The sequence below is a fragment of the Ictidomys tridecemlineatus genome, chromosome 10 (assembly GCF_052094955.1).
Source record: "Ictidomys tridecemlineatus isolate mIctTri1 chromosome 10, mIctTri1.hap1, whole genome shotgun sequence".
Lineage (NCBI taxonomy): Eukaryota > Metazoa > Chordata > Mammalia > Rodentia > Sciuridae > Ictidomys > Ictidomys tridecemlineatus.
Window position 1 is genome coordinate 94,202,159 of NC_135486.1, and position 20,044 is coordinate 94,222,202.

General features: G+C 33.9%; 1 protein-coding gene across 2 annotated transcripts in view; it reads right to left on the bottom strand.

Moving 5' to 3' along the window:
- Window positions 1-6,146: 6,146 nt before the first annotated feature.
- Window positions 6,147-20,044, bottom strand: part of Mtpap (mitochondrial poly(A) polymerase) — a 28,392-nt gene continuing 14,494 nt past the window's right edge. For both annotated transcript variants that reach the window (XM_005334290.5, XM_040277413.2), the window contains exons 6-9: window positions 18,514-18,740; window positions 8,529-8,621; window positions 8,378-8,451; window positions 6,147-6,913 (exon numbers count right to left, since the gene is read on the bottom strand). In XM_005334290.5, coding sequence (XP_005334347.1) covers window positions 6,551-6,913; window positions 8,378-8,451; window positions 8,529-8,621; window positions 18,514-18,740 — 757 coding nt within the window. In that variant the 3' untranslated portion in view covers window positions 6,147-6,550. The remainder of the gene's footprint in view (window positions 6,914-8,377; window positions 8,452-8,528; window positions 8,622-18,513; window positions 18,741-20,044) is intronic.

Here is a 20,044-nt window from a genome sequence, read left to right on the forward strand (position 1 = left end):
AGAGCATAGGCTGCAAAGGACTCTTCGAGACACCAGACAAAAATGAGTTTGGGCCCAAGACAGAGCTCCTGTGAGTGCTTCAGGCTTAGGAAGGAGATCTTCCCTACTACAATGCAAAACTCTGGGAATAAGGAGGGGCTAGAATCTGGAACTGAATCTATCTCAAGCCCTTTAAGAAACAGTGACACAGGATCATAAAAACCCCTTTCTATCTTCTAGAAGCAAAAATAAACATGAAGATGACATCATCCTTCAAAGTAATTCCTACTATTTTCCAGATACTGTCAACACACAAAATAACTACCAGCACCATTACCAGGTATACTAAGTGAGAATCATTATCATGAAAACAGGCAGACCCACAGGGGAACTAGATAATTGAGTTATGACATACAAACTTTTTAAGTATGTGTAATAAAAGGACATCAAACTCTTGACTAAAATTTTTGAAAGAAAACTGGAATTTTTGGGAAAAGTACCAAATGGGAAGTCTAGAACTGGGGTGGGGGGGATACTCAAATTGAAAATTCAATAAATGGATTTAAAGAATTAAACACAGCAGGAGAAGGGGCGCATGCCTGTAATCCCAGTGACTCAGAAGGCTGAGACAGGAAGATCACCAAGTTCAAGGCAAGCCTCAGCAACTTTTCTAGGCTGTAAGCAACTCAGTGAAACCCTGTTTCAAAATAAAAAATAAAAAGGGCTGGGGGATATGGATCAGTGGCAAAGCGCCTCTGGGCTTAATCCCCAGCACCAAAATAAATAAATTATCACAGATGAAGAAAAATTTGGAAAACTATAATGTAAGTCAGATGTAAAATAACAGAAACTTTGGACTGTGCAGAGGGAAGTGAGGGGAAGAATGGCGGTTGGGAAGGATGTTAGAATGAGACAGACATTATTACCTTATACACATGTATGATCATACCACCGGTGTGACTCTGCTCCACATACAGCCAGAGAAATGAAAAGTTGTGCTCCATTTGTGTACAATATGTCAAAATGCATACTATTGTCATGTATAACTAATTAGAACAGATTAAAAAATTAAAATTAAATTAACAGAATCAAGACAGACAAAAGGATAGAAAATACAGGAAAACACGTCAGAGACAAAGGGAATTAAACAAAAGATTCCAACTAATATAGCTAGAATCCTAATGGAATAAAGGTGAATGAAGGCAAACTTGTACTTGAAAATTAATGAATTTTCTAAAACCAGTAACAAGTATTTTAAATCATTAGGTAATGATGAACATTTTCACACATGATTATGTGCTGACACAATTAGAAATCCATGTTCTAGGAAAATCCACAAGACAGACAACCAAGGTCCATAATACTGCAAGACAAAGAGGCGAAGCACTAATGGAGAGCATCAGGAATTAAGAAACCAACTAATGTTACTCTGTTACTCTACTGGACTGTAATTGGATCCTGATTCAAAGAAATCCACTTGAGGGGAAAAAACAACTGTGATAGCCATTAAACAGGTGGGCTCCTGAACAGTAACTGGGTATAATTAACTAAAGGGTTATTGTTTGTTTGTTTGATTTAGGTATGACAATGATTTGGGGATTATGTTAGAACTAACATTGTTTTAGAGATTTGATGTAGAGGAAATGGAAAAGTAAGTGGAATTTGCTTAAGATAATACAAAAGTGGTAATAATGGGATTATAAATTAAAGAGAATTCAACATGAGTTACCTATCAAACAGGTAATGAATTTATGCAAGTTCATTACATTCTTCTGTATACTTCTGCCCATGTTCAACATCCTTCATAATAAGTTTTATAAAATTATTAGCAAGCCTGCTTTCCTTACAAAACATCAGTCATCTTCAAAATCCAACTTTTATGGTCAGTTTCTAAGATAGTACAGAACTAGCATATCATTATATGACATTTCAATCCACTCTTCAAGGCCTGGTTTAATAAACTTATCAAACATTAATTAAAACCACAGTCATTAAACTGAATTATCCTAAGCCAAACACCAGTAATTTTATATAATAGGAAAAACTTCAGAAATATAGTAAGGCTATTATAACAAGTTGAACTTGATGAAGAATTTTGGAGCCAGGAAACTGATGCAGATTTAATTTATCATTAACTTGTTTCATTTTATTCGATGGTACCCATTGCCGCAGTCTGGCTGGGCATAATTCACGAGCCACTTATTAAGCAGGAACGAACTTAATTTTTAGAATGCACATGCCAAACCACGGGAGCTCTTCAGGAATTCCCTCAGAGCCCAACTGCCACCACCAGCTCTTCCGACTCTCGAGGCTGATTGGCTGGGTCTTGTGAGCAGAGCCAAAAGAATCCCCCAATGAGCAGTTCCGTGGTCTGAAAAGGCAGGGAAACAGCCCAATGAGTGTCACCGCAGAGGAGCCAATCAGCTGGAAGTTTGCTAGGGCCGCTTGGGCTGTGGCTCTCAACAGCCCATTATAGTAAATTTTCAATAGTGCAACTTCAAAATAAACCAGACAAAAATAATGTGTAATTTCATTTTTCATTAACTTAGACTTGACAAATTCCGGAGTAGGTGCAGGTTGAATATCCCTGATGAATATATCAGATTCTGGAATATAAGCATTCCAAATCAAAACTCCAAAATCTGAAATGCTCCAAAGTCAAAAACTTCATGAACACTACATCATGACGCTCAACCTGTATTTTACCATGCCACATGTTTACAACAGTACATTATTTACAGCATCAAGTTGTGTCTGAAACTCTCTTTAAAACAGATCTTAGGGCTGGGGATGTGGCTCAAGCAGTAGCGTGCTCGCCTGGCATGCGTGCGGCCCGGGTTCAATCCTCAGCATCACATACAAACAAAGATGTTGTGTCCGCTGAGAACTAAAAAATAAATATTAAAATTCTCTCTCTCTTAAAAAAAAAAAGTTTTTCCCCTTCCTTAAAAAAAACAAAAAAACAGATCTTAGCACTGCATTTTGAAAGTTTAGAAATTTGCTTATGGGTAGTGGTGATGGGGGAAGTTTAAATGCATTAACTTATAAGTAAACAGAAAAAATAAATAATACCTTTAATGTAGCTTTGACCACTCAGTATTGAAAGGTGGGTGGATACACAAAGATAACATAAAACATAAGCAATCACATTTAAGGATGAAATGTATTTTTAAAAATAATCTGTGATTTTATATATCTTGTATCATAGATACTACAGATTAAAGATTCTATCTACAACAGACACTTTCTGGGAGTTGCTCCATGGGAATTCCAAAGGAATGTGGTAATGTTAATATTCTTTGAAATCTGTATCTACAAATAATTGAATTCAGCATGGAAACCAAAATAAGCCTTTCAAGTACTTAAAATAAATTTTCCAACATCATACTAAGGTGAAAAGTGATTTCTAGTCATGTTTTCATTCCTTTCCAAGTATACACTGTAGAGAAGTTCTCATTACAAGCTTTACATTCAAAATCAAATGTAAGTCATGACCTGATATTTCCTGTTGATAGCTTTAAACTACTCAAGCTTTACTCTCTTACTAAACACTAAGACGACGCTTCTGAGGTAAGTAAGGCAGTCAGCTTGGAACCTTTGTGGAAAACTGATGGTCAAATTTTATCTAACTTAATAATGGAACCTATGGTATTTAACTTCGCTTAAAAAAAAAACAAACCATGATCTATAACTACTTGGCACTAACAAATTAAGAAACTTGCTTCAACTTTTATTATTCTCCTGCACAAAATCTGTCAATGGTTTACCACTGAAAATACATTCAACTCCCTTAATTTGCAATTGGCAGTCTTTCTTGAACTTATTCAACCTTAATTCTTCTAGATATCATGGTAAAAACCACATCCCAGGCATTCTGGACCTCCAGGTCTCCAAACAAGCTTCTTTCCTTCTGATTCCTATTTATACTGTTCCCTTTTCCCAGAATGATAATCCCTGCCTCTCTGCCCATGGGCCCATTATTCCTGATCATCCCTGCCAGAAACAGTTCTTTCTTTCAACACCATTTGGAACGATCTACTCCTGTAATGTTTACTGAAGAGACTTAACTAAAACCCCATAGCTACTCACCAACTGAATACCAAACTCCATAAAGTGGAGAATTGCTATGTGGACAAGTTGCATCGGCATAGATGCTCTTTCTGCTGGCTTTGCCACCAATCATCACTGAGTTTGTTTATTTATGTATGGCAAATGTAGTTTTTCCATAACATGGCACCAGCAGGCTGTAAAGGGGGGGGGTTGAACATGGCTATACTTTTTTTTTTTTTTTTAAAGAGAGAGTGAGAGAGGAGGGAGAGAGAGATAGAGAATTTTTAATATTTATTTTTTAGTTCTCGGCAGACACAACATCTTTGTTGGTATGTGGTGCTGAGGATCGAACCCGGGCCGCACGCATGCCAGGCGAGCGCGCTACCGCTTGAGCCACATCCCCAGCCCCGATGGCTATACTTTTAAGGCCAAGAAAATTCTATAAACGTGAAATAAACAATATATTTCAGCTATCACCTGACTACAGTGTAAAACAAATGAAAGAAGATATAAGTAGTAAATGACAGCAGGAACAAAGTCTTATTTGAACTGTCCTTGTTTTCCCTTCCCTTCTCTGATCACTGAAGGCTTGTGAATGAGATAAAATACACGCTGTTTTCTTAGAACACTTAAGCTAATTCTCATTTCCTAGAATGTCTCTGCCCAATTCTTTAATTTCCTAAATATAGGTAACAATATCAGGAATTATACTAGTGGGCTATAACACCTGGAATGATACACAGCTAAAATAAATTTGATTTAGGTAATCACATATTAAAACTACTTTCACATACTGAAAATAAAATTCATTATAGGTGAAAGCTATTGAATCAAAGCCTAGTAATACTAGAAAAAAAACTGAAAAACTTTTAATTTTAATTAAATAACAGCATTGGCAAAAAAATTTGCTACTTTATTCTTATGATGTAATAAAAATTATGTTTTAAAACTTGGGGATATAATACACCAAAGTTATGAGAAAACACATTTGTCTGTAGTCCATATTTTATGAAACAGAATTCAAAACTGTACATTTAAAAAATCTTTAAAGACTAAAATTCATCACATAATTAAATCTATTCTGAAAAGTAAAATAGATACACATTATAAAGTCTGTCCTGTAAATTACAAAAAGAAAACTAATATACACATATTTTGTGTGCTTAAATAACCAATTTAGACTTAACAGCAAACTACAAAAATGACAGATAAAGTATCTGTGAATAGAAAAAAGTATCTGTGAATAGAAAACATTTTTAAAAAGCCAGAGACCCTTAAATAGTTGCTTTTGAATTTTTTAAATCAGTATTGACTTCCAGCCCAACAGAGTAAACTTATTAAAAAACAATTTAAAACCTGGCTTTTAGTTTAGACTCTGCCTGCATTAAGAACACTGTCTACTTGTTTGGTTTCAGATGTGAAATCCAACAGCACAGCCTCATGGACGAGAACTTACTTGCTTCATAACTATTCTATTACTGAATTTCTTATACCAAGCAGAATACATTATAATTTTTGAATTAAAAATTTCAATGCAAACCTTTGAAAACCTCAAAAGCTCTAAACATGATTTTTTTAAGTAGCAAGAAAATTAATTACACACCACAAACACTTGACAGGAGTGACTAGATAAGAAATATTCAATCAGTAACATATACTGTGTTTCAGGTTCTTGATCTAGCACATTCCTATATTATCTTAATTAAACTTCAACAACAACCTAGTTAAGTGGGTACTATCATCATTCCCATCTTACAGATGAAACAACCAGGACCCAAGAAGACTGAGTAATTTGCCATGAGCCAGTATGGCTTACGTGTGTTTTTAAACACTACACTACTTGCTTCTTCAACTGAATGTTACTCTACATTGAATGTAATAAAAATTACATGTATTTCCTATAAGGAAAAGAAAGTTCTAAATAACAGAAGTGAAGGGCTATTTGGAACACCATATCACATTTTAGTAGAAACAGAATTTTATTTTTTGAAACAGAAAAACTAAATATTATTTAAAATATCACAATATTTTTATATATTTGATTTGGAACACCTTGAATGTAATGACCACAGTGTTTAGGTTGGGTTAATGTTTAAAAAAACACAAATATTCTTGGATATCAGTATCAACTTTTAATTTATATGTGAATAAGAGTACTTTGTTGCTTGAAATATAAAAAATACATATTAAAGGGCACTCCCAAATTCTGAAGCTTTATTGTATTCATTCCATACATATATACCTAGAAGTCCTTTTAAATGGCTAGATTCTAAAACTCATTTTTACTATTCAATTTGTATAGTTTATTTAGTCAAGTATATTCCAATCTTCTTTTGTCCATTCCTTGTAGTCAATGTTGTAATAAAATGCCACCTTAGTATCTGCTTGGTCAGACAGAAAACATCCCACAAAGTTAAGGGAGCAAGTGATAAAGGCTGTGAAAAGGAATGACAAAAGATGAGATCTGTCAACTGTCACATCTGTTCTTCCCGGTAGTCCACAGAAAGCAAAGCAGCAGCCATTATGTATGAGTACTAATTGTTCTTTTCCCATTGGCAGTTGTGGCATTTTCTGTACTGTTACTTTTTATGGAGTCTAACAAGTTTCTAATTCTTTCACTCGCAGGCCTTTTATTTTTCTTCTTGGCAAGAGACTTACTATTTGTGATGGATGACAGTAGTAGGGCTGCCAGCCCCCAGGGCTGGTTACTTGATGGAGAAGGTCGATCTTTATCTTCCTCTTGTAAAATCCAAGCACTTTCTCTGGCCAAATCTACAAATTTCTGTAGCTGACTTTGACTTACATTTTTGCTAATGTTGAGAGAAGTTTCAAAAGGGTTCTGAATATGAAGAGGAGAAGAATCGGGTTTGTTTTGTTCTCTTCCCTATAGATTATGATACAGGAGAAAAACATGTATAAGTATATGAAGGGTTTTAATGACAAAAACACATAAAATATTACCATTAACTTCACAGGGTAAAAAATAGATCCCTCTAAGAGAGTTAGGTAGGTATACATGTCATATGAATGTCAATGTGTATACTTCTGTTATCTTTCCCATTTTAGTTTTATGAGTATCTTTAGAGAAAAATAATTAGGTTCATGATCTATGTATGGATGATGATGTCACTGCTCCAATGTCAGGTACCCACACTAGTTCAAAAATAGAAATATATTTAAAATAATGTAAGTCTTTATCTGAAATAACATGAAAGAAAGAGAAATTGTAGAAAATAAGACGAAGATACATGTATCTTGGTAAAAACCTATTACAGTGGTCACAGAAAAATATAAAATTAGAATCTTCAAATGTAAAAATTAGCTTCCCAAGTATGAAATCAAAAAGAAAGAGAGGAACAAAGGATTATTCGTTCTATTACATTCTTGCACTTAAGACCTTACCTCAGAAAAATATAAACCATGAATCACATAAACAGTAGTGAGCCTATCTATTTTTTCCTCCTTCAAATGATACCACAGATATTACATAAATATTCAAAAGTCAAAGATCTGGATTCTCCAAACTTGGCAGCACCTATTTATTCCCTAACTTCTCTCATACGGCTGCACAGTGGGTATCATGCCTGCCTGCCATCTCTGAACCTCAAGTAGAAAAAAAAGAAAAAGAACATATATGTTTGGTGACCTTTTGCTTCTAGATCACATTCCAGAGCTTTCAGTGTCCCTTCTTGTTCTCCTCCTCACACTTTTACTTTAACAAAGTCTCCCAAACAGGATAAGAGAGCGAAAAAAAAAAATGACAAAAAAGAGTATGTATGTTTTTGCTTTATGAAGCCAGATCTATACAGAATAAGCCCAGAGCTTTCACAAGCATCCCCTAATTGTAAACACATTTTGCCTAGGCTTCTGCTGCGATTTTCTTTCTTAGAATAAAGTCTATCATTAGAAGAACCACAATCATAAATTCATATACTCTAAATAAATTAACTCCTAAGGGCTCAAGTCAAATCTTGGGACTTCATATTAAATTTGCTGCATGGAAACCCAAATCCAGTTTAACAACAACTGTAAGTAAAATTACCTTTTCCAGAAAACTTTTCAGAATATAATTCCACATTTTAAAGAATATAGTATTAACTCTAAATGATGTCAGAGGTGCCACAGCACTGTGATGGAGGCAAATGCTGAAAGAGCTGCCTTTTGCTCTTCCAGTTAACTAGATGAACAAGTTTAGGTAAGTTAGACAACTCCTACAGACATCAATCTCCTTACTACTATTACTTTAACATTATAATGAAACATTTGTTAGAGTACTCTGAAAACTAAATTTAAAATATCAGTATAGCAGAATATCAGATAACTTATAATCAAATACTAAAACATTTACCTGTCGAATATTTATGGAATTCTTATTGAAAGTGAAATTTCCAAAATATTCAAAAAATTCCTTCAGTAGTATTTCTGCAAGAAAATAAAGTAATAAAAATAAGAAGAAAGTTGAATCCAAAAAGAAATAAAGGAAAAAGAAAAGCACTTACCTAATGTTTCTGTGTTTTCTGAAGGTTTAATTTTATTCAAGTCACGAATAAATGTACAGTTGTTGCCTTCTATTATACATTTATCTTCTGCATCTTAAATAGAAATTAAAATATTTCATATTATACTTCAAAGATATTTCCTACCTCAGAAAATAACTGATTAAAAAAATCAAAGTTTTATACATATATATATATACAGATGTGTGTGTGTGTGTGTCCTATTATTAGTGTTATATATGTTTATAGTTAATAAAATTTAAAAAGATTTGAGACTATACTACAGTAAAATTAACATTATATTTTTTTCTTTTCTTTTTTTTTGAGGGGAGTGGGACTGGGGATTGAATCTATAGGTGTTTTGCCACTAAGCTACATCCCCAGCCCTTTTAACTTATTAATTTTAAGACAGTATCTAAGTTGCTGAGTATCTTGCTAAACTTATTGAGGCTGGCCTCAAATTTGCAATCCTCCTGCCTCAGCCTCCCAAGATGCTGAGATTATAGGATTATATGCATGCACCACTTTGCCCAGGCAGTACTTTAGAGTGTCTAAATTTCAGTTAATTCAGTAAAACAAATTCAATAACATACTAATTTTAGGCATTCAACTGTTCTACTAGTATTATCTAGAGGTAATCATTTCCTAATTATGATATATAGCCATGATGAAATCCCTTGTACACTCTAATCCACCTTCCACTCTATAACATATATAAAAAAAAGAGCAGTTTTTAGAGCAAGCTCACATTATTCAAAAGTCTAATCAATGGCTACCTCCTTAACATTTCATAATTCTAAGGTATTGCTCCTCCATTCTTTCAGTTTCATCCTCCATTGGAGCTTCTCTGTGTTCACTCATCGCCTGGGACTAAAGGGCCACTCTCCTATTCATTACTGTCCCTCTTCCTTCCCTGTCTAGCCGACAACAAAGGTGTGTACAGCATACAACAAGCACATAATAATCTGAATGATTACTGATATTTGATTCTGAATGCCTATATTTATACCAAAGAGAAACTAGAAAGACAAACAAGATTCCTTCAAACTTCTGTCTCCTCTTTTTCTGTGTTTTTTTGTCAATTTCTGTTACTGATGACTTCTCAAACTTTATTCTAGACTCATACTAATTTTAATAGTGAATCTTACATATTCTATTTTTAGGAGACCCGGGTACATGTTTAATTATTTCAAGTGATCTACAATTTGTATTTTTTGTGACACAGCACCACTGGCATATATTGATGGTCTTTCAGCAGTTGCTTCTCTTTTTAGGACTATTTCTCCCATTGAAGCTTTACTAACATTTCAGAAATGTACAACCATTAAAAACTAAGACTATAGAGTGTTGCTTTTCACTGAAAGGATTTCAACAGATATTACTGAAATTTGAAGAAAAAAATTATTCTCCGATTCAAGATAAGGCCATCTTTATTTTTTCAAAACCTCTAAGGCACTCAAATCTAACAAGCAGCTTTCTTGAGTGCTTCACCTTATTTTTTTTTATTTTAATTTTTTTTTTTTTTTACTGTAACTAACACCCAAACAACACATATAAGTTCAATCCAATAGCCATTAGCTTCCTGCAGCTGTTAAAATTTCAGTTCTTCAGTCACATTAACCATCTTTCCAGTGCCTAACAGGTCTAGGTGGCTAGGGGCAAACTATTGTACAGCACAGATACAGAACATTTCCACTACCACAGAAGGTTCTGTTGGAAAATGAAATTAGCCCTTCTCTCACACTGCATAAATCTCAACACAAAGTGGATCAAGGACCAAGGCATTAGACAGAGACCCTGTGCCTACTAGGAAAAAAAGTAGGCCCAAATTTCCATCATGTTGGTTTAGGAACTAAATTCTTCAACAAGACTCCTAGAAGTAAAAGAAGTCAAATCAAGAAGCAATAAATGGGATGGTATCAAACTAAAAAGCTTCTTCACAGCAAAAGAAACATTAGGAGAGAGCCTACAGAATGAGAGAAAATCTTTGCAACCTGCACCTCAGACCATTAATCTCCAGGATATATGAAGAACTCAAAAAACTTAACACCAAAAAAAAAAAAAAAACCCACAAAAAACAAAAAGACCCACAAATAATCCAATTAATAAATGGGCTAAGGATCTCAACAGACACTTCACAGAAGAAGAAATACAAGTGGTCAACAAATATGTGAAAAAATGTTCAACATTACTAGCAATTAGAGCTATGTCAATTAAAACTACACTGAGATTCCATTTCACTCTAGTCAGAACAGCAATTACCAAAAATACAAGTAACAATAAATGTTGGCAAGGATGTGGAGAAAAAGATACATTCATACATTGCTGGTGGAACTGAAAAGTGGTGCAGTCACTCCGGAAAGCAGTATGGAGACTCAGAAAAACTTGGAATGGAACCACCATTTGACCCATCTATCCCACTCCTTGGCATACACCCAAAGGACTTAAAGTCAACATACCACAGTGACCAATGTTCACAGAAGTTCAATTCACAATTCTAAGCTCTGGAATCAACCTAGATGCCCTTTAATAGATGAATGGATAAAGAAATTGTGGTATATATACACAATGGAATAGTAATATTACTCAGCCATAAAGAAGAATGAAATTTTGGCATTTGCCAGTAAATGGATGAAAAGTGGAGACTATCATGCTAAGTGAAATAAACCAATCCCAAAAAACCAAAGGCCGAATGTTCTCTCTGATATGCTGATACTGACTCACAATTATCAGGGGGAAGGAAGAGTGGAGGTTCACTGGATTGGGATAGGGGACAGGAGGGAATGGGAGAAAGTGAGGGGGATTGGAAATGGGAAAGACAGTAGAATGAATCGGCCATAACTTTCCTATGTTCATGTATGAATACACGACCAGTGTAACTCCACATCATGTACAACTACAAGAATGGAAAGCTATACTACATGTATGTATAATATGTGAAAATACATTCTACTGTCATGTATAACTAAAAAGAAGAAATTTTTAAAAAGATATTTAAAAAAAAGTTCTCTTGGATAGTAATGCCTTAGAAACTCCATTCTTGCTCTACTCAAAGATGACATCCCATCACTGTTTAATCCTGTGCCACTGATTTTCTTCTTAAAAATATGGTTTGAAACATTGGCAAATATTCCTAAGTAAATATGAACACTCAGTGGTGAGAAAAATAAACAGACACAACTTATTTAATGCAGAAATGTAATGAAACCTCCTATTACATTACATGAACTTAAAAACCATAAGAAAAATGAAATATATGTACTTATTAAATCCCTTGATTCCTTTGGAAATCTTTAGCTTTTCATGGATTCATACAGTAATCACTTTCTCAGCACAATACATACTAAAAATAAGTCAATGAGTAATATTCTCAGTGACACATATAGATTGATAATCTTAGCCACATTTTTCAGGAAGCCATATAATACTACAATAATCCATAATCCGTTACAGAGATCACTACTGGCAATAACTGATATTAATAGTTACTAAGGGTTACAGTAAATATATTTATGGACTGTATAATCATTTATGTTAATTTGTCTGGTCAAAGGAGCAAGAAGCAACATTGTGTCAGATACACTTTTTTTTTTCTGGTTCTAATAAGTTATTCATGACAGTAGAAAGCTAAATTCATTGTACACAAATGGAACAAAAGTTTTTACTTCTCTGGTTTGCATGAAGTAGTATGCAATCATACAAGTAACCTGGGATAATGATGTCCATCTCATTCCACCATCTTTCCTACCGCTTTGCTCCCCGCCCTTGCCCCATCCAAAATTCCTCCACTCATCTCATGCCCCGTTTCCCATATGGATTAGCATCTACTTATCAGAGAAAACATTTGGCCCCTGTTTTTTTTTTGTTGTTGTTGTTGTTGTTTGTTTTGAGATTGTCATGATATTCTCCAACTCCATCCATTTACCTACAAATGCCATAATTTTCTCTTTTAATGTTGAGTAATATTCCTTTGTGTATCTATACCACATTTTCTTTATCCATTCATCTATTGAAGGGCATCTAGGTTGCTTCCAGAATTTAGAAATTGTGAATTGTGTTGCTATAAACAATGAAGCAGCTGTGTCTCTGTAGTATGCTGTTTTTGAGTCTTTAGGCTATAGATTGAGGAGTGAGATAGCTGGATCAAATGGTGGTTCCATTCCAAGTTTTCCAAGGACTCTCCATAGTGGTTGCATCATGCTGCAGTCCCACCAGCAATGTATGAGTGTGCCTTTTCCCCCACATCTTTGTCAACACTTATTGTTGCTTGTATTCTTTATAGCTGCCATTCTGACAGGTGTGAGATGAAATCTTAAGAGTAGTTTTGATTTGCATTTCTCTAATTAGTAGAGATGTTGAACATTTTTTCATATATTTGTTGATCTACTGTTTATCTTCTGAGACTTGTCTGTTCAGCTCCTTAGCCCATATTGATTGGGTTGTTTTTTTGGTGTGAAGTTTTTTGAGTTCTTTATATCCTGGAGATTAGTGCTCTATCTGATGCACAAGCACTTCTAATAAATAAGTAGAGGTTGATGAGAACATGAATAAAGGATATAGTAGACATCAAGTTCATATAAAGGCTTAACACCTCTTATAAAAAAAAACTTGTATCATGTTCTGTTTTATAATGAAAATTTAATGTAACTAGAATAGCTAAAAATTATATAAAGAGCTATATTCAAGTTCTATTATAATTACTAATAAGTCTAAACCTTCCAGGATACCATGAGTCAGCAATCATTAAATGAGAGAGGCCAACATGTGGTTCTGCCCTATTTATTAACAATGCTAACTGTGGAGGACAGAAGCTTAGACTTAGTAGACATCTAAGGAAAGACTCCAATGTGAGGCTATATAAAATAAAGTGGAAAAACTATTTTTTAAAAAGAGCTTAGACAAAGACGACAACATGAATAGATCATATGATACTTCTGAACATTTCTGAGAAAAGACAGACAATTAGTAACAAGCCTAAGATTGAGTTAATGTTAATATATAGCAAATCAGGGAAACAAAAATAAGAAAACCATTAGCTCCAAACAATATAAAGTGTTGGGCAGGAAAATTTATTTTACTTTATATCATGATTAGATATGAATAGCATTTATATACTCATAATAATGTAATGCAGTAAGTACATAGCAAAATTTTGCTATTTGAGGGATAGAAAGGATATGTACACAGTGGGGGCTACAGGAGCAAAAGAGTTAATTCTTCCTCTTCCATAAAAGGAAGTCTTGGGTATCTACATCTAAAAAAAAAAAAAAAAAAAGAAAGAAAGAAAAGTAATCCAAGCACTTGATTTAAAAATAAGAAATGTAATGTCTGAAATAAATTAGTTAAAAGAATTAAAAGCAGTCAGCCACCCATGGAGTAAGATAAAAGAAGTAGAAGGAAAAGGTTCAGAGGGTAAGTTATTGTTACAAAATTTGTAAAATTAGTTTGCTCTTTAACTGTGTGTCTGTAACTTCAACAAAAAATGAAACATTTTTAAAATGTTATTTTCATTATTAGTAAGATTGTTAATACTAGCAAGAGTGAAGTCAACACCAGTGTGCATATATTTGAGCATTATACACACACACACACACACACACACACACACACACACACACACACACAAGAACTCATACCCAGAATATATGAAGAGTTCCCACAAACAAATAATTCAAATATCCCAAAAAGAAAGATGGGCAAAGGCTTACAGAAGCTTCTCAAGTGGCTACTAAAAAGAGACATGAGAAGATGCTCGACTTCATTAGTCAATGGAGAAAAGGAAATTTAAAAAATCATGATGCCATTACACAAACACTAAGAAAAGCCAACCTTATAGTATCAGATGTCTGCAAAGACAAAGAAAAGCTAGAACTTATATATAATATGCATGGGAGTTTATACTTTAGAATACTATTTGGTAATATCCACTAAATCTGAATATACCCAAATTCTAAGATTCAGGAATTCTACTCCTAGTATATACCTGACAGAAATGAATGCCCATGTTTACCAAAAGATATGTGCCAGAAAGTTCCTATCAATGGATATTTGTTATAGTTTCAAACTACAAATTACTCAGCTACCCATCAAAAATAGAATTAAAACATTTTTGGCACATCCATATAATAAAATACTATATACCAAAGAGAACTAATAGTTCACAAATACACTAAAAATATGTATGCACCAAATTAATGTTAAACAGGATAAAGACACAAAAGAATACATACCGTATGATGCTATCTATAAATAGTTAAAAATCTGTGCTGTTAGGAAGGGTGGGGCGGAGTAGGGCCTCAAAGGAAGCATAGCTGGAATTTCTGGAGCATTTTATCTAATCTGGTGGCGATTACTGGTATGTTCCATTTGTGAAAATTAGTATGTATACATGCGCTTCAACATGTATTTGTATTTCAGTTTAAAAAGTGTAAGTTCTGAAAAGTGCGTGGGTTTTAATCCTAGCTCTATTAATTACCCTCTAGTTATGTGACCTTAAGAAATTTAGAAAACTTCTGAGTCTTATTTTCCTCATCTACAAAATTAAAATAGTAATACTGTCTCATAAGTTTGCTGGGAGGACAGAACGAAATGCTGCATACAATTTTTTAGCCAAACGCCTGGCATAAAACTAGTCCTCAAGAAATTGTTACTGGGTCATAAATTAAAGCTCTCCGCTCTGCTGGGATCTCTGCATCAATACTGATAATAACACTGCCCAGTCATTTCTTCCTCAACCTCTTAATTCATCACTGAGGACCCAGACCAACAAAACTCTTACCAACCAATGTTTTTAAGAGGAAAACACTAGATATAAGCACTAAGCACAGAAATAAATTTAACAAAGGTAGCAAAGTCAAAAAAGATGGAGGATAAAAGAAAATAAGACACATGGAGGAAAGTAGTAGACTGTTAAGAAACATAAAGAAACAGAAAAATTCAAGAGTAATTAAAATATAAAGGTTCCCATTATAGTCCACATTGTTGAATACAAACATTAAATACAAATATTAAAATGTTATCCAATTAAGTTTGAAAGATATTTATTAAACTTGTACTATGGACTCAATTGTATGCCAAGAACAAAAGATGCGAAGGCAAACAAAGACAGTCTGCTGTACTAAAAGCTTTATCCAGTTGAGTTGGGCAGATAAAAGAACCACAACAATCTAACAGCTGTTCCTGTACAGGTGTGGAGCACTTAGAAGGCAACAGAGCACACTACTTCTTGGAAGGCAGGAAGGACAGCCAGGGAAGACCTAACAAATGAGATCTACATTGCACTGGGTTTGTCTGCTTTCTCCCATGGCTAATCTTAAGGAAGCCCTCCAGGTAAAACAGAAGGTAAGGAGGTGGCCATCACAGACAAAGGCAGACATATGAAAAAGCATGAAAGAACTGATATCAGCAAGAATTTTAGAGTACTCACAGAAATCAATGTAAGAGATAAAAGAGAAGACCACAAAGGGCCTACATACAATGCTAAAAAATTTGGGCTTTATGTTAACTAAGTTCAAAACAGTGCCTTATTACAAAGTCCTAGAAGTTCTGGAGGTGTTCCAAGAATTTGTGCTGTCCTCTATTAATAAATAAAGAATTTTTTTTAGTTACTTCTACAGATGGACACAATCCCTTTATTTATTTTTATGTGGTGCCGAGGTTCGAACCCAGTGCCTCACACACGAGGCAAGTGCTCTACCACTGTGCTACAACCCCAGTCTGTCTTTTTTTTTTTTCATTTTAAAAATAACAAATTGATAAACTCTATTTAAGTGTGTGTGTGTGTGTGTGTGAGATATGATATATATATATATATATATATATCATATCTCACACACACACACACATATAATGTATATAAGAAGAAGCACAACTTTAAAAAATCAAATGATTATAAGAAAGATTCAGGTCATTCAGTTGATGAGTAACCCAGATAGTTTTGATTGTTACAATTTAACACTTTTTATTCTTATTCATATGTTCTCTATTGTCCATCAATACTGGACTGCTGACTAAAATCAGAAAATTTAAAACTACAGATTTTGAAAAACACATTAGGAAGAAAATATATTGATAAATTCTGCTCAAAAATGATTCTTACCATATCTTTAATACACATTTAAGAAAAATTATTTTATAGCAATTTCAAAAGTCAAAAATAATAAAGTATGCCAAGACCATAACAATTATGTTGCAAACTTACTGACAACTGATACCTACAACATGCTATTTGCAAAGAAACACTTGCAAAAAGCCTAAAAATTTCTTTTACAATGTTTAAAAACTAAAAGAAAAATTTCAAGACAATTGGATGGTTTTAAGTGGAAAACTAAAGAATTCAAACTAGTTCAGTCTGTTTTGATACCATAAGACATAAATATATTTAAACTTGTTTTTCAATTGATTAAAATAAAAACAACATGTAATTTTTAATTTGTTCACAAATCGTATTTTTTCAAATAATTACTGGAAATATTTTTAAGATTTTAAACTTAAAAATTTTTTAAATTTTTTTTTAGTTGTTGACAGACCTTTATTAATTTATTTTTATGTGGTTCTGAAAATTGAAACCCAGTGACTCACACATGCAGGGCAAGCGCTCACACTACCACTGAGCCACAACCACAGCCCTACTTTAAAATTCTTTTTGAGGGATTTCAAAAGACAATAACACTATCAGATAGGTCTTTTTGAAAAGTTACTTTGTTAGGTAAGAACAGATGGTAGGATGCAAACTACAGGGTGAAAGACTGTAAGTCCTAAAAGGAGGGGCAACAAGGAACTGACTCAGGTAGAGTAGGGAGTATTTGTAATACTGGAAAAGAACAATTAGGATGCTCATAGTACTCTGCCCCTGACATAAACCTGCCTCAGTTATTCCTCCTTTTTGTAGCTTTTTCTGTTTTTGAACTCAAAAAATTCCATGATTTTTCCCCACAATGATTTATACTAAGCATCAGTGAACTCACACAGCAGTAATAAAAGAAGGGTTACTTATAGGTTGCTTATTAGTAAGATTCTACCAGTACTTTGAATGAGTATACCTTACCTTTTCAGTAGAACATCATCTACATTCCCACTGCTCCAAAAATAATAACTGACACATAATAATCAACAAACACTAACTGAATGGATGATACCAAGGAATGAAATGAGCACAGGCATGGATGTTGCCTTTTATTTCAACTTCAAAAGTGACACACGAGTATCACCCTACCCCTCTGAAAACTTCCTACTTTCCATTATCTTATCACAGCTTTCTTTCTTTCTTTTTTTTTTTTTTTTTAGAGAGAGAGAGAGAGAGAGAATTTTAAGGTTTATTTTTTTAGTTTTCAGCAGACACAACATCTTTGTTTGTATGTGGTGTTGAGGATCGAACCCGGGCCGCATGCACACCAGGCAAGCATGCTACCGCTTGAGCCACATCCCCAGCCCCTTATCACAGCTTTCTTAAAAGCCCAATTTCAAGCTATACAAACACTTAAAAGTGTTCACAGGAAGGGATTACTTCTAATTTGGATAATATGGAAAGGTAGTACAGAATAAACCGTTTATTATGAGAGGAGACATTCCAGGCAGAAAAACAAGTGTAAATAAAAACACTAAGATAAAATGTCATGAGACTAGAAACTGTGCTCCAATCAAAAGCTGTATCTGGGAAATGTTTTTTTTTTTTTAAACTCAGTCAACTAAGGAAGAGGCTCTGATTACAACTGTTGTAAACAACCTAGCCAATTGACACAAATAAAATAGAACTCTCAAAATTTGGAAAAGCCCTGGCTCTGTAAATCAAATATTCTCATGACCCCTGGTGGCCATTAAAAAGAATAAAAAAATCACTTAACCTTCAGATCCACAATTTAATTTTTGGATTTAAAGATAACATTATGCGACTAAAAAAACAGATATTTAGTGCTTTAATAATGCATGGCAATTTAACTTCATTCATAATGTCAAAAAAGAAAATACAGAAGACTGCTTGTAGTCTTACCTGCTAGGGTTTTTAGGGAATCTAGTGTTGGAAGTATAGGGGGTGATCTTTGCTGGAGAAAAAAGATGACCATCATTGTAAGAGAGAAATTTGTAATCCAAGCACCAGGAATACTAGTCGTTAAGGAATGTGCTCGAGCCCAACATCGCACACTGAACACCAAGGCTCTTACTCTTGAATCCAAGGCACCATAGATATAAAGGAGTTCAGAACTTTTCAAGGCAATCCTTCAAAAAAGAAAACAAGAAGAATTTTCAGCCCCCAAAGTTACTATCCAAGTTTCAAGTAAACATACAAATGGGAAATTATCTAAATATCTTACTACATCTGAATGTACTGAGAACACCATGATGAAATAATCAGAAGCATTAGATATCAGCAACATAAAATTCAATGTAAATAGTCTAATATCAAATACACTTATTACCATTAAAATATCCTTTTAAAAACTGACAATCACAATGAAATTTTAAAACTCAGAATTTTAATGTTTTTCTTTTTATTTGTTCTTTTTAGATACACATGACAGTAGAATATACTATGACATATTATACACACATGGAGTATAACTTCCCATTCTTGTGGTTGTACATGGTGTAGAGTTATACATTATCATGTATTCACATATGAACATAGGAAAGTTATATCCCATTCATTCCACTGTTTTTCCTATTCCTATCCCCACTCCATTCTCTTCATTCCCCTTTGTCTAATCCAATGAACTTCTATTCTCCTCAACCCCATCCTTTATTGAATGTTAGCATCTGCACATCAGAGCCTTTGGTTTTCTGGGACTGGCTTATCTTGCTTAGCATGACAGTCTCCAGTTCCATCCATCTACCAGCAAATGCCCTAATTTCATTCTTCTTTATGGCTGAGTAACATTACTATTCCATTGTGTATATATACCACAATTTCTTTATCCATTCATCTATTAAAGGGCATTTAGGTTGATTCCATAGCTTAAAATTATGAAGTGAGCTGCTGTGAACATTGATGTGGCCATATCACAAAAGTATGTTGACTTTAATTCCTTTGGGTATATGCCAGGAGTGGGATAGATGGGTCAAATGGTGGTTCCATTCCAACTTTTCTGAGTCTCCATACTGCTTTCCAGAGTGACTACACCACTTGCAGTTCCACCAGCAATGTATGAATGTATCTTTTTCCCCACTTCCTTGCCAACATTTATTGTTACTTATACTCTTGGTAATTGCTGTTCTGACTAAAGTGAGATGGAATCTCATTCAGTGTAGTTTTAATTTACATTGCTCTAATTGCTAGTGATGTTGAACACTTTTTCACATATTTGTTGACCATTCATATTTCTTCTTCTGTGAAGTGTTTGTTGTTGAGTTCCTTAGCCTATTTATTGATTGGGTTATTTGGATGTTTTTGTTGTTGTTGTTGTTGTTGTTGTTTTTGTTTTTTTGGTGCTAAGTTTTTGAGTTCTTCATATATTCTGGAGATTAATGGTCTATCTGAGGTGCAGGTTGCAAAGATTTTCTCCTATTTTGTAGGCTTTCTCTTC